The sequence below is a fragment of the Corvus kubaryi genome, unplaced genomic scaffold, assembly GCF_017639235.1.
Source record: "Corvus kubaryi isolate FWS band 111438036 unplaced genomic scaffold, C.kubaryi_AGA036_p1.0 64936, whole genome shotgun sequence".
NCBI classification, from domain to species: Eukaryota; Metazoa; Chordata; class Aves; order Passeriformes; family Corvidae; genus Corvus; species Corvus kubaryi.
The window spans coordinates 1,499-17,050 of record NW_024581621.1 but is presented as its reverse complement, the minus strand read 5'-3'; the positions used below and the strand labels follow the sequence as shown (position 1 = coordinate 17,050).

Genomic DNA, 15,552 nt, shown 5'->3' with positions numbered 1-15,552 from the left:
TCAACTATGCAATCATTTAAATTGACACAATGTCCAAAATAAAATGAAATAAAATAACCATGGCCATGATAAATAAAAGAAGTCAAGTACCACATAGTTAAACCCCAACAAGACCACAGACAAGATTGAACTCTGGTCTCATTCAGGCTCTGACCTTATCAAGTTTGACTGCGGCACTTCTAAGAATAAAGTTGGACTTCATAAAACTAGGATACAAACCCAATGTGTGATCTTTTAACAGATGGAATTTTATCAGGATTCCACTGTAATAAATAAAAACAATATGTTTAGAAGACAGCTCTACATCTTGGACAAAAACTAAATACAGCTGCCCTTAGAGCAATGCTGACTTGAGGATGCTCATTTCAACTCAGTGTCGCACACCTGGGCTTGCTTAGTTTTGTTTTACTCACTTACACTAATCTCCAAAGTAGAGTTTTTTCTCTTTTTTTTTTTTCCCTCCTTTTAGTCACTTAAATTCTTGCATAGCCTTCATTTTGCTTTTGAAACAAACTTTGCAGAAGTAAAATAAGAGAATGTGCTTGATACATTCTAACTGAAAATGCCACTATTGTCTGTTAAAGAGCCTGTACCAATTTGATCCTGGTTAAGCGCATGAAGAAAAATCTCTATGAAAAGAATATCCTACTTACTGGGGCAAAAGTACAGGAAGAGCTGAGACTAACCTGAGCTGCATGCCAATGTTGAGGTTGTGCAAAAAGTTTCCTCCAAAAGCCATACAATCCTGAGATGTGAGCACAGCGTGAATCCAGCCTGAAACGACAGATTGTGAAACTTAATACATACGTATGAATTATTCTAAGACTGTTTTTAAATACACATATAAGTAAAAAGGCTGTTCCTGAAAGGAAAGAAAGCAAATGAATTTGTATTCTGTGCTAGGAACAAGTAATATAAATTTTAACAACATGTAAACTACAGTTTCAGAAATCTGGTGGAACTGTAATTTTCTGAACAAGTGAAGCTTAAAACATTTACCACTGGGAGGGGAGGTAAGGATGCAAAGCCAACTTTTCAAGTAAAAATTCCTGAAGTTTTCACTCCGATCCACAAATATAAACAACTCAGGAGGAGAAAAATATAATGAACAAAAGATCAAGTCATAAAAATAAAACAAAATTATATGTCTTTCAATATTTACATGTTGCTTACAGTAACCGGGCTGTATGCACAACATAAAGTCATTTAGCAATACTGAAGTTTCTCAAATAGAAATGCAGAAGTGGTCCCACAAATTTTCTAAATACAGTCATTCTAAGTCAACTGAAATTATGATCAGTTTAAAACCCAGTCTAGACACTCTATAAAATTTGTCACATAATTGAAATATTGTCCTTATGAAATCCACTATTCAACTTGGTAAAGCATGGCCAACATCATGCTATCGATCTAGCTAATTACTACTGGATAATTTCAACTAAGTACACAAAAGAACACATTACACGAGCTTCCTGATTAAAAGAACTTATCTGTGAAATTTATACTGTGGAGCTCTAATGCAAATAAATTACAAGTGACTTTCTTCTGTCAAGATCTTTTTTCTGATTTTGCATGCCTACAGATGATCTTTGACAGAAGATGACTTGGACAGACATTTGCAGACTATTTCATGGCTTCACTGAGTGTAGGCAAGATGTACAAACACAGGAAGCTTCCCAATTAGAGAAAAGATCAGACCAAATCACAAACAACTATGTATTACAAACTAGCACACAATCCTAATTCAGCTAATAATGAACAGTTTTATGGTATACCTGCATCAACTAAAGGCTTTGATTTTTTTACATTCCTTCTTGCTATTATTATGCTGCACTTTTGATCAAGGTCTACATAACAAGGAATGAAAATTCGGTGTAGACCACACAGCATATCTTGAATAATACTTAACTCTAAAGAGCCTCCCAGTAGATGCTATTCACCTACATGCAAGATTAATTTTAGATCAGAAAACTACTCTGAACATATTTCAAAGATTATAAAATAATTATGACACCCTCTAGCATCGGTGCAAGCAGAAACAGCAAGTGGTTTTCACCAAAGATCAGAGTTGGATTTTTTTCAAAGTCTTTACTCAGTCTTACACAATTTCCAATTTTTTTAAACACTTGGCTTGAAACCTGGTTGAATTTATTGGTTTTTACACTGTACTCCATCATATGTATATGAAAAAGTATGTGTGTATACACATACATGCACATGTGTAGACACACATTTATATTTGAAAGTATCATTTTTTTATGTGTTTACACACTGAAATACAGTGAGAGCTCAGATTCAGCTGATTACTGAGAAAGCAGTAACTATTTTCTGTGAGTCACAATAAAATTCTTCATTCTGTAATTCTGCTTTCTTTGCTCATAGCTGTATGAACTTAGATACATGGATAATTAATGCCATCTCTTGCCAGAAAGACACGGTTTTAAAAGCTCTACTGCTCAGGAATGTCAAGAGCACACAGAGGTGCTCATCAGGTAGTACTTATTCTGCACAAGCTGTGAACTAGAACAGTAAACACTGAACCTCACAGGTACAGAACCGAGCTATGAGAAAAATGCAGTAGTCTAGAAAGTGCACAATGGAATAACATACTGCACATAATCTTCAAGGCTTCTTCCAGAAGTAGAATTGGAAATCATTTTCATGCTCCACGCATTTAAAGCTTTCTTTCCCCAAAAACAGGGGAAGACAGCACCAGTACAAATTTTTAATAATAAAATAATAAAAACCATTTATAGGGATAAGTCGGATAAGCAAAAATACAAAAAACTGGCAGTCAGTTTATTGGCAAAATATGGTTTGATTTATTAAAGATTTGTAAGTTTATAGATTTGGGAGTTTGGGTAGGGTGGGGTATTTAGTTTGAAGGATTTTTCTGTGCTTTCTTCTTTAATAAAGAAGTTGAATTGTTTTGGCATTTCTCACAAAAGCAAATCAAAAAAACCACCCAACTTGTATTTTTAATACTCTAGCCTGCAGCATAAGAAGTTTATGTGATGTTGTTGTAATAATTATGCCTAGTAGGCCTTGCAATACTGAAATCTGCAAAAATAAAACTGTATTATAAAATTAGAATAAGAGTTCAGTCTGGATACTTATCAAATAGTGAACAATCTGTGCTCTATTAACTGGAACTACTTCCCTGATAATCAAATTAAACTTTAATTTGTTGTCTTCTAATTGGGTAACAAATACCCTTTCGTTCCCTGATAATTGTTATGGCTGTCAGCCAATCTTAAAAGCTAATTACTTGTTCTGAAAATCTAAATTTCTAATTTTTTATTATTCTCTCATCCATAATTTTAGAGGATACCAAATTTTGATAATGCAATTACTTTATTATATTCATAATTTCTGGTGATTAAACATGCTAAGTCCTAACAGTTAGGGTAAAATCTTACCTGTTGGAACAAATAAAGTGTGTCCTTGCTTCACAACACACTTGTAACACTTGTCAACCTTGTCCCCAAAATATACTTCACTCTGGGTGACAGACGAACTCCAGGACTCATAGAGAGCCAAATTTTCATCAGTGGGCTTGATCAAATAGAATATCTTCTCACCCTATTAGACAAATACATCAAATAAATAAATTAGTATTCTCCTAGAGGTACACTACAACCTCTGAGTCATTCCTAATGAAGTAACAGATTGACCGAAATGGCAAGCATTCCATCTTCCCACTATGGCATGTTCAGGCCTCCCAGCCCAGTGCCTCACAACTGCAATCCACCAAGAGCTTAGACACAGCACATGAACCAGTTGGTGTCTTGTGATTTAAAAGAAGTAAACAAACCAAGCAAAACTTTTCACTGGAGTATAAAAAACTCCAGTTTTCATAAACAATTTATGGATATGCACACACCTTCCAAATGAGAAAATGTAAGATGAAACCACTTCGCCACTTCTATGATGTACATGTGGTCAAATTTGTGAGAAGAATAAAAAATTGAGTAGGCCAATGATCTTCATGCAATTATTTTTTTTCCTACTAAAACCTCACTATATCACTCACAAGTCTACTAAAGTGATCAGTCAACCAATTACAGTCTACAAGTCACCAACAGCATGCTAAAATAAAAGCATAAAAATCACAGAGTCACACAGAATCACCAGGTTGGAAGAGATCTCCAAGATCATCGAGTCCATGCCCTAACACCTCAACTAAACCATGGCACTGAGTGCCACATCCAATCTTTTCTTAAACACATCCAGGGATGGTGATTCCACCACCTCCCTGGGCAGACAATTCCAGCACTTCACCACTCTTTCCATGAAAAACTTTTTCCTAATATCCAACCTATATTTCCCCTGGCGCAGCTTAAGCCCGTGTCCTCTTGTTCTGTCAGTTGCTGCCTGGAGAAAGAGACCAACCCCACCTGGCTACAACCACCTTTCAGGGAGCTGTAGAGTGTGATACGGTCACCTCTGAGTCTCCTTTTCTCCAGGCTAAACAACACCAGCTCCCTCAGTCGTTCCTCATAGGTTCCAAGCCCCTCACCAACCTTGCTGCCCTCCTTCGGACACGTTCAGGTGTCTCAGTGTCCTTCCTGAGCTGAGGGGCCCAGAACTGGACACAATACTCGAGGTGCGGCCTCACCAGTGCTGAGTACAGGAAGAATGACCTCCCTGGTCCTGCTGGCCACACTATTTCTGATACAGGCCAGGATGCCATTGGCCTTCTTGGCCACCAGGGCACACTGCTGGCTCATGTTCAGTCGGCTGTCGACCAGCACCCCCAGGTCCCCTTCTGCCTGGGCACTGTCCAGCCACACTGTCCCCAGCCTATAGCGTTGCAGGGGGTTATTGTGGCCAAAATACAGGACTCGGCACTTGGACTTACTAAACTTCATCCTACTGGACTCTGCCCATCCATCCAACCCTGCCAGGTCTCTCTGCAGAGCCCTCCTGCCTTCCAACAGATCGACACAAGCTCCCCGCTTAGAGTCATCTGCAAATTTACTAATGAAAAACTCCATACCCTCATCCATGTTGTCAATAAAAATATTGAACAGAACCAGCCCCAGCACAGACCCCTTAGGGACACCACTGGTGACTGGCCGCCAGCTGGATGCAGCACCTTTCACCACCACTCTCTGGGCCTGGCCATCCAGCCAGTTCTTAACCAGCCAGTTCTTAACCCAGCAAAGAGTGCTCCTGTCCAAGACCAGCAATTCACTTTCAAGCTCCTCCCTCAGTGTTGCAAGCACAAAATTTCATGCAGGTGATAATGTCACAACAGAAGGCTACACACTGAATAACTTTTGCTTCATATGGTCATAGTCATCCTAGAGGTGGTTGTACACTGGAACAGGCTCCCCAGGGCAGGGGTCACAGCACCAAGCCTGACAGGGCTCAAGAAGCATTTGAACATTGCTCTCAGGCACATGGTGTAACTCTTGGGATGTCCTGGGCAGGGCCAGGAGTTGGACTCAATGATCATGATGGGTTCCTTCCAACTGAGCATATTCTGTGACTCTGTAAATCAAGAAGCATTCATACCCAGAGAACGTGGTACCAAACTGATGTTCCTCCAAAATCGATATGAAAGTCAGTATAGCTGTCCTGGACACCCATTAAGCAATACTTCTGAACAAAAGGCTTAGGGAAGACAGAATCATCTGGCCAATAATTTTCCACCCACGAAAGCTTTCTGGCAATGTCTGGTACTTCCACTAATTCAGACATCCTTTTAAAAAACAAATAAACAAAACAGAACTGTTAATATAAACAGGAGTAAGCACACCTCTTTTGAAATGACAGCTTCCTACAAAGACATTACTTATGAACTAATAAATATGTTTTATACCCACATTACATCACAGTAGCTGTCTACATAAAATACACTTCCTCCTGTCTTTCCCACTACAGGCATTATATTCCTACACATATTATTCAGCTCAGTGAAAACCACTCCCTACATTCAAGGAATTGAAGTCAATACTCACTTTGTGTCCGAGAATTCCAGGCTGATCACATTCAATACTTTGGGTCGGTCAGGATTTGTGAAGTATTTAATGTAATTATGGAGCTTCATTTTACTGTCTGCTTGTCTTGCTACATCTATGACATCTATCACTTTGTCACCACCTGTGAAAAACAGGATTACTTTTTTAAGGCTATCACAGATAAAAGACATTTCAGGTATTTAAGAGAAAATTTACTTTTTTCCAGTCTTTATCAAAACATTTCTGCAGAAAAACTCCACTACTATCATTATTCTCTTGGAAGAGAGATCAGTATAAACCAACTTTTTATTAAGTTTAACTTTAATTACTATAATCAACTATGGACAGAACTGAAAACACTCTAAAAATAAATCCCACTCTAAAATAACCCCCTTTCCTGGGGTTAACCAAAAAGAAAGAGTAGTATAGAATGGCTGCATCTGTTTAAAAAAAAAAAAAAATTGGTTTATGGCTGCAATTGCTAAGAGTAGCATGGAGAAACTTATCAAGGCAGATCTCTTCCTCACTTTTCCTTTCAACCATCACCAAACCCCTACCTTCCTTACATACATACATAACTTGCAAATAAGCAGTAATTTCACTGAATAATTATCAGGGGTGTGATTCATTTCTGATGACAACAGAGGGGGTTACACACCGTGTATTCTGAAGTGATACATTTAGAGAACTAGACAAGCCAAAGACTAACAACAACACTATATTAGCCATTGGTTTATGGTCATTTAGTTACACAATGACCAAATTTGACACTTAATTCTGGAATGCTGGAAACATGCCTAGATGTACATTATAAACATATTTGCTTTAAGACTCCAAGTTTGTATCATCTTGATAAATTCCAGCTGAAATAGTACTTATTCCTTTTTCTTATTTTTAATTTCAATAATACAAAGGTAAATCTGGGGCATTCCTATTTTTTTCCCTGAACTGTAACACTTGGCAGGTCAAAATGTATGTATAAGGATGAGACAATCAAGTTTCTCTCCGAATCCAAAGAGGCAGAAACCCAAAAGAAAAGACTCAGAAATATCACAGTGATAACTAATCTTTAAGGCAGAACACATTACAATTTATCATCACAATGGTGACAACACTTGTGGTGCCTTTGTAAAATATTGATGGACAGAAAACCTATTTTCAGCACCCATCATTACATTAGGTGATCATGAGAATACACTCAGACTTCTCAACTGTTCCATGTGTTACAGGAAATGTCCTGCTGCAATTGGCTTGGTCTCTGTCTGTACTGCATGCTTACATGAAGCTGGCACAATTACAGACTGATAAGAGATCTGATAAGAAAGAAGTGGTTCTTGGGAAGCCCTAGCTTTCCTGGCAAAGGATGCCAAGGTAGGACATTTTTCAGGAAGATTTAATTCAGAAAGGCCAATTTACTGAGTCCAAAACATTAAGTTTTGTCATAGCCTAACCAATAATTAAACTTATTAATCCTAAGAGTGACTAATTCAATTCCCATTATCCTTGGTTTACAACATGTTGCAGAAAAAAACCCAGCATCTCACATATAGCTTGCACTGAAATTAACAGGTTTGAAAGTTGAGAAGTAAGGCTGTAGTCCTATCACACATCTACCAAACAGACATACACACACACACACCAAAAAAAAAAAAAAAAAAAAAAAAAAGAGAGAGGAAGAAAAAAACCACTCCAAACCACAGCTTTAATTTTACTCTCTGCTAGTCTTGAATTTAGAATAAATATTTAGCACTCTGGAAGCTCTTATAATCATGCAAGTGTTTATTTTAATTTACAGACAGGATCATTTTAATAAGTACTCCAGAGTGACTCTTACCTACATAGCGTTCCACATCTAAAACGGAGAAAGTCGGTGGAGGAAGTCTGAGTCCCAGACCATCTAACTTAGGAACCATAATGGGAACATCAAACCCATGTTTCTCCAGGTATCTTTGTGTCAGCTGGCTTCCATGCATTTTCAAAATTACTTCATCAGCACTGGTGGAAAAAAATGATGCAGTATTAGCAGAAGAGCATCCTCCAAGCACTACTGAAATAAAAAAAGTCTCAGTTTGGGGGAGGACAGATGGGAATGGCTACATCTGAATCCAAAAGAAACACACAGTACTGTTTTATTACGCATTTAACTAAAGACAAAATAAACAACCTCAACAAGCAAAGAAACTTACTGTCTTGCATAATCTGGAAACTCATAATCCTTCTATATGACTGAAAAGAGTAACTTAAAAGGATGGGGAAAAGAAATTCTCAGAGGAGGCATTAAAGTACATTTTGCTAGTAACAACCACCACCAGCAGCTGCTCTAAAGAATTGTTAAGTCATTATGTTTCAGTGAGATAGCCAGCCAAGCTCAGGATCAAAGTATAACCATGTTTCTCTGCTTTCTTCTAAAGCATGTGAGAATGGGTAGACTACCAGCTCATGTGAACGTTCTACGGTACTTGGAATGGAACTGAGAACTCTTCCTGAACTACAGGAGTAGACAGGCAATATTCTGACAGTAAGAGCACAAACACAAAACAAAACCAAAAACAAACAAACAAACAAACAAAAAAAAAAAAAAAAACCACCCCACCCCAAAACTCTAAACCCCTCAGACTGCCCTGCAGCAGTCCCAACAGACAACCCATCCCAGTGCAAAACTGAACAGGAGAAACTACTGCATGAAAAGGCAACTGTACCCATCTGAAACAGGGATGCACTGGGAAGAATTCCAAAGAATGCACTGGGAAGAATTCCAAAGAAGGAAGAAGTCATCCTCAACCTTCACTTTGTGAAGCAGAGAAACATCAGTCACCTCCCCTAAGACACACTCAGATGACATTTCTCTGTGTTTTCCAACCAAAATATGGAAGTAAGGTTCTGTACCTTGGGAAAGAGCGAGCCCGCAGCTGTTTAACAAAGGTCCGTGTTCCAGCCTGCACTGGTTTGGAACCATCATCTGGCTCTGTGTAGTCATGTCTGTGCCAGTTTCTCCTCTTCTTCACTACAAGTTTCAGAAGGATTAAACATGGAATTAGTTAAATCAGACGACTCAGATTAGCAGTCATCCCATCAGTCAGACAGACATGCCTCAATCACATTACTGTAATTAACAAACCTTATTTCTTTAATCAGGTAAAACTCTACCTATTTGCAACAAAAGAAATCTGCAGGACACAGTACTCTCTATACTTTTATAGCTCCTTCTATAAGAGAATCTCAGCGCACACTATACACAATTTAAGATTCCATATCCAATCCAACACAAGTAAACAGGTGCAGCCTGAAAGCTGCACAAATCTAAAAAATCAGCAACAAAACTAAAAATTGTAGTTGAATTTTTTAAAGCTCAGACCTTTTTTTCTTAATCAACAAAAGGATGACACCTCTTGAATAGCCAGAGACTTCATTTTACATATTCACACAAGGTTAACAAGACTTAATCCCAGTGTGCTATCAACACCCCATAAGTACACCCATATCTGATAATATTACTGCTATTCACTACCATTTCCATTCCTTATGCCTCCACAATAGTTTTGTATGCAAACTGTTTTGGGCAGGTGTGATCTTTACAATACATGTAGCAAAGGCACTGCACTCCAAAACATACAACCTCTGAGCAGTTTGAAGCTTTTAATGCACTGCTACAACATATTAATAAAAAACAAAGGATAAAGTCCTATTACAATTTCAGGAATCCAAAACTAATAGTTCAATAGCAACAACTGCATTTCTAACAGCTCCTTATACCTAAAGGGCCAAGGAAATTGAAACACTAGACATTCTCATAAAAACTTGTTGTGGTGATCTCCCCATGACAAACGACAGATACTCAAATGAAAAAAGAGTATATATACTTTCACAGAATCATAGCATGGTTGAGTTGGAAGGAACATTGAAGATCATCTAGTTTCAATATCCTGGTATGAACAGGGACACCTTCCACTCTCCCAGGTTGCTCAAAGCCCCATCCAACCTGGCCTTGAACACTCCCAGGATGAGGCATGCATCACTTCTCTGGGCCACCTGTGCCTGTGTCTCACCACTCTCACAGGAAAGAATTTCTTCTCTAATCTAAATCTACTCTCTTTCAGTTTAAAGCCATCATCCATTGTCCTATCACTAAAGACCTCAGTAAAAAGTCATTACTTATAAGCCCCGTTTACATATTGGATGATTGTTCTGTAAAACATTGTGAGCTGTATGTAGCCTCCCCATTTGAATTTTTTGACCTTGAGTGAAGGAGAGGACAAAGTGACTTATGATATCATGGTTAACTTAACTGCCTGTCCTCAAATTTTCATAATTTCACGACAAATCATTTCATAATGGGTATTTTATTGATTCAGTTTCATCAACCACTCATTTTTCGTCTTCATTTATAAAGAACACAAGCTTACAGCCTTGAATGGAAGCCCTTGGTGGTATCATCTGTTTGTTAGTACACTGCTCTTTAGAGCACTTTCCCTCTCTACAAACAAACCTACCTTTCTCATCCTCAAACTCTCAACAGGCTGAGAAGCCCAATTAAGTCATCAAGAGGTGCCTCTGCAAAAGGGACCACCATCTCATCATTTGGGAAACAAACTCCTAGAGTGGTGAACTTCCTACCCTTCTAATCTATTGACTTGCCAGCATATCACTTACAGTATTAAGAAACACACTAAGGGTCCAGTAATTTTAAGGCTGCATTTCAGTTTTTGCTAAAAAAGCCAAATGCTCCCCAGCTAGACAGCTGCTACTGGAAGACTGCCCCAAGAAGATTTACTGACATCAGATCTATAATTTAACCACTAATATTAAACAGAAATTTAGTTGTATATATCCTGAGGAAACTCAGAAGAGGAAAAAGCTGATGTTATTTGTCAACAAAAGTAGTGTTTTATAATTGTCCGCCAAACAGCCTGAAATGTAAATACAACATCCAGCAAAACCACTGCATTAATACAAATTTTAACTTCATGGAAGAGCTCATTCTTAAATTCACCTAAGTCATGACATATCCAAAATGTAAAAAAGCATTAGCAATACTGGAAACACAGCTCACTGAAATAGGAAGCTGGGGATGTATGAGGGGGGGAAAATAGTTTCTAAAAAAGAAAAAGAAATTGCTGCTTCTCCAGAAAAAAACAGTTGGTTCCACAGGAATAACAGACATCTTATAGTCATTACACTTAAGAGGGAATAATTCCTATTGATGTGCTGTTTCCTACAGACATAACAACATGGACCCTTTAGAAGACATTTAAGAGAATAAACTGACATTTATAGATCTTTGCTAACCTGAAAACCAGTGCTGCTTAATGAGCCAACTATCCAAATACTGTAAAACTTCATAAATAATGAAGACAGGTTTATTAAGTTTTCAAAGCTATTTTCTCAGTCATAAATAATAATACAAGAAATTAGTGGCTAATACTAATTTTCAGCAGAGTAGTTCCCCATAAATTCACTGCTGTTACAACAGCTCATTAAAATTGTAAGATGATACAGCTGCTTAAGAGATTTTATAGCATAGAAACACTTTTTAAAGTCTGTCTTTCCAACACTTACAAATCAGAAAATAAAATCATTCTTTTGCTTGTACTTGACCAATGTACATCATCCTTTCATGAGGGAACACTGAAGAAGAGGAAACAGTAATGAAAACTTTCTCTGCTTACGTATCTCTTAATTCTAGAGCTTTTTTAACCCCTTTAGACATTACAGAAACAACTGGGAAAAAAAAACCACTTTAACTGAATGGATCCTAATGCTCAAATTAAGGAAGGAACCAGTGTTCACCCTTGGTGTTTCTAAAAATTGAGGCAAAACCAGTTGTGACAACACTAAGAACTACACAAGACAGCTGCAGGGAGGGTGAGAAAAAGAAAAGTGTGTCCTGGAAGTTTTAATGAAAATTAAGTGTAAAGATTATGTTTTGTTTTGGTTTTTTTTTTAATTACCTTCCTCATACACTCAAAACAGTGGGCCAATAACTGTCTCTGCTCAGGCAAACACTCTTCCCTGCCTTCTCTCACTACTGGACTGTTTCCCTCAGAGACCACCATCTGCTACACTTCAAATGGAGACCATCAAGAGATGTACACATGTACAATGAGGCCGCAAGCCCTGGAAGGGGCACTGGAGATTCCCAGTGACCAAAAAGGCACGAGAAATGTTTGCACAGGAAGACTGAAAAGTTTTAAGGAGCACACAGTAAATCGTAGAATACCCTTCTAAGGCCTGGTACAACATCTCATATTCTCAGCTCAGAGCAAGCATGGGCATTAATACCAAAAACATATTGGTTGGAGGGTATTTACAGAACTGAGAAGGCAAAACCATATAAAGAAAATAATGTCTTGACAACCACAGTCTTATTAGGACTTATTGAACCTTGTGCTTTCCCAAAGCTCTGGACATCATAAGCTGGTGAAACATCTGACTCACAGATTCATGCAAATAGAGCATTTTCAGACTTAAGGATCACTGAGAGAACTCTGAAACTAACAAAATGAATACTCTAAATCGAACAATCTAAAAAAAACCCCTCCACAGTATATTACTATTTTTTTAATTGCTGTTTTCTAAAATTATTTTGGATTTTAGGATTTATCATTTTATACACATGGCTGCTTACTAAAGGTCTTGCAAAATTGTTATTTCAAATCATGAAGAGGATTTTTTTCTTTTAAATAGATGAAGGAATTGATTAGTCAATTTTATCTTTCCATCTAACACTCAGTAGCTTTCTTTTCATTATTGGAACTTTTACATAATCAATTTTGTAGGATACTGAAAGTACCCATCCATTTGTACTATAAAGTATGTGTTTCCTGTATATTTTAAGTAAATTTTTTGCACTACCTCATTTGATTATAAATTCTGTTGCAATCACAGATATATACTTGCCCTCTTAGCTGAATTTTTGTCTCTTTGAAAACTCTTAGACAAAGTTGTTTTAGAATATGAAGCCGTACATTAAAATGCCTTTTTTACTTACATACATAATTTCATATGACTGAACTGGAACATGAGACATTATCAGTCTCTTTAAAAACTGAAGGAAGTAGGGCCCAAACTACAAATTGCCAGAGATTTGATTCTGACAGCTGAGAACAATTAATGAAATTCAATGTGAAGACATATTTAATTATATCACCTCTGTTTGGGTTGGTAACTGACATGTCGAAGCTTCTACTAAATCTAGATGATCTACACACTTGAGGCAATATGAAATAACAAGGATAATTTTTACCACAGATTCTTGTCTTTTTGAAAAGACTTCCAAAACAAAAATCCCTCTTATCTCACTGTCAAATTGCTGCAGGTAAGACATCACTTACACTACAAGAAAGGTTATTTTACAGGCATCAGGGTGAAGCAGACTAGTTCCCACTAATCAAGAAGAGAAAAGAAATTTCAAATTTCAAAAAGAAATTTCAAATTTTGAAAAGTTTGATATGATCCCTCTTCTCTTCCTAGTCCCTCTATTACACAGAAAAAAAAGAGACAGAAAGGTAAGGAAAAAAATGGCTGTTGTTTGTATTCTGACTTATAAGACAAACATGCAGTTTTTGAACTGAAAATGACCACTGGAGTACTAAAAACTACAACTACATAAACCAGCATTTATCTTACCTTTTAGCTGACAGACCTTGAACTCATATATTACAGAAGATACATATCATGCAACATGTATTAATTAAATCAGCAATTGATGCTTAACCATTTTGTTCATACCCCACAAGACTATCACTGACGGTGGTTTTAAACTTATTTCTAAACGTAAAGTAAATTCAGATTTGAAACTATTATATATCTTAAGTCAGCATTGACTATAAAACATTACGTGGTGTCTTCAAGGGAAAAAACCAAAAACCAAAAAAAAAACCAAACCCCCAAAATCAACAACAACAAAATCCACAAACAAACCCGCATCAGAAAACACAAATGACCATGGCTCAGTGCTTGGAGGGTAAAGACACATTGCTTATACTTTTTAGGTCTGAACACAGAAATTTAATTCATGGTTGGAAAGGTGACATTTATTTTTAGATTTTTCACAATACTGTTTCTGCTTGAGAAGGGAAGACATGGGGGGAAATCTAGGGAGTCCAATAAAGCAGTAACCTTTCAGTAGTCACCAAAAGAAAATATGTTTCAATTTTCCACTGCAGATCTCTACAGCAAATTTATCTACTGAAAGGAGAACCAAAGAGATGTCTCTTGTTGCTCTGTATCAGACTCTTCTGGCAACTCATTTTGACCTTGCTTATAAATCAGAACCTGAGATTTGGAACTGTGTAACTTTCAAGGACATAAATGGGGGAGGGGGAAACAAAATCAAAAACAAACAATGAAAAGCACAAACAAACACCACTCATAGGATGTTCATATTCTGCTTTCACTTTTGGAAAGTTGTGTTTGACTATTGTGGCACATAACCTACAACCATCAAGAAAGGAAAGACACCTAACTTGTACATTTTTTCAAGGTTGCCTACTTAGGTATTTATCAGAACTTTGATAATTAAAATACAGGAACCTTGAAGCCATCTTTGTATTTTCCTTTTTTTTTAAAAATGATGATTCCCTAATTTTCATTCTCTCCCTCTCTGCCAAGTCCAGAATGTTTTCTACTAACTCTGTGCACTTTGATTTCTCCAATCTATAGTCGTGCATTGTATTTTATTCTATCTGCATCTCCACATCAGGGAGGCTTTCAGGATGGTTTGTTTGTTCTGTGGGTTTTTAATCAGCTCAGAGTTCGTCATGTAAAACCAGTACCTTCTAAATAATCAAATTCATCTTGAATATTCTTCTGAACAGTCCTTTGCATTTGTACGTGGAGAGAAAACAGTCCAAACATGTAAGATGAAATCTGAATAAGCCATACTTACTTAGAGAAGGTCCATGGAGAATTGCACAGTTGGGACAATGGTATAGATCAATGTCAACAGCATGGTGCTCCTCTACCCCAACGCAGCTGGAATAATATTTTTTACATGTTAATGAGAATGCACACAGGGTTTACTTTTCAAGCTAAAAAATAATTAAATCTTAGGCTTTTATCAAAACATGCTTACTCTACAAAATGATAATGAGATACCAGATTATCTCAACTACTGGGTTGCCACATAAATTTTGAGTAATAATTTATCACTGAACACAGAATGCCATTAAAAAAATCATAAACAGGAAACAAGAATCAAATTCCTTTAAAAATAAGCAAATCCGCAATATATATACACCATTGACCCCAAAACTTTGATCCTAATTACTGGAAACAGTTTATACAAAATAATTCAAGCAATTTTGCTCACAGAAGCTATGAGTCAAGAAAAAAACAATCTCAGGTTTATGTGCTGTTAATTTATAGAAGATATAATGGATATTTTTCTTGTCTTGCTTTTTCTTTCTGTAAAAAGCATGTAACTGACTCCTACCCCCCAAGACAAATTAATGAAGAATACTTTCATGTTCTTCTTGAAATCTTTACAATAGAACTGGCTTTGTAAGCTACACAAGTGACCACACAAACAACCTAGTAGAACTGGTTTGGGCTGAAAATAGCAGCAAGTATTTTAAAGAGCATTTGA

At 37.0% G+C, this 15,552-nt stretch overlaps 1 protein-coding gene across 1 annotated transcript in view; it reads right to left on the bottom strand.

Annotated features, from left to right (window-relative positions):
* LOC121672757 (lysine-specific demethylase 7A-like) overlaps positions 1-14,977 on the bottom strand; it is a gene marked incomplete at its 5' end in the record, with an annotated part of 37,260 nt that extends 22,283 nt beyond the window's left edge. The window contains 7 exons of the mRNA XM_042045559.1: positions 687-774; positions 3,420-3,582; positions 5,521-5,707; positions 5,967-6,108; positions 7,801-7,961; positions 8,853-8,970; positions 14,854-14,977. Of these exons, the coding sequence (XP_041901493.1) occupies positions 687-774; positions 3,420-3,582; positions 5,521-5,707; positions 5,967-6,108; positions 7,801-7,961; positions 8,853-8,970; positions 14,854-14,977 (983 nt within the window). The remainder of the gene's footprint in view (positions 1-686; positions 775-3,419; positions 3,583-5,520; positions 5,708-5,966; positions 6,109-7,800; positions 7,962-8,852; positions 8,971-14,853) is intronic.
* Positions 14,978-15,552: the final 575 nt, after the last annotated feature.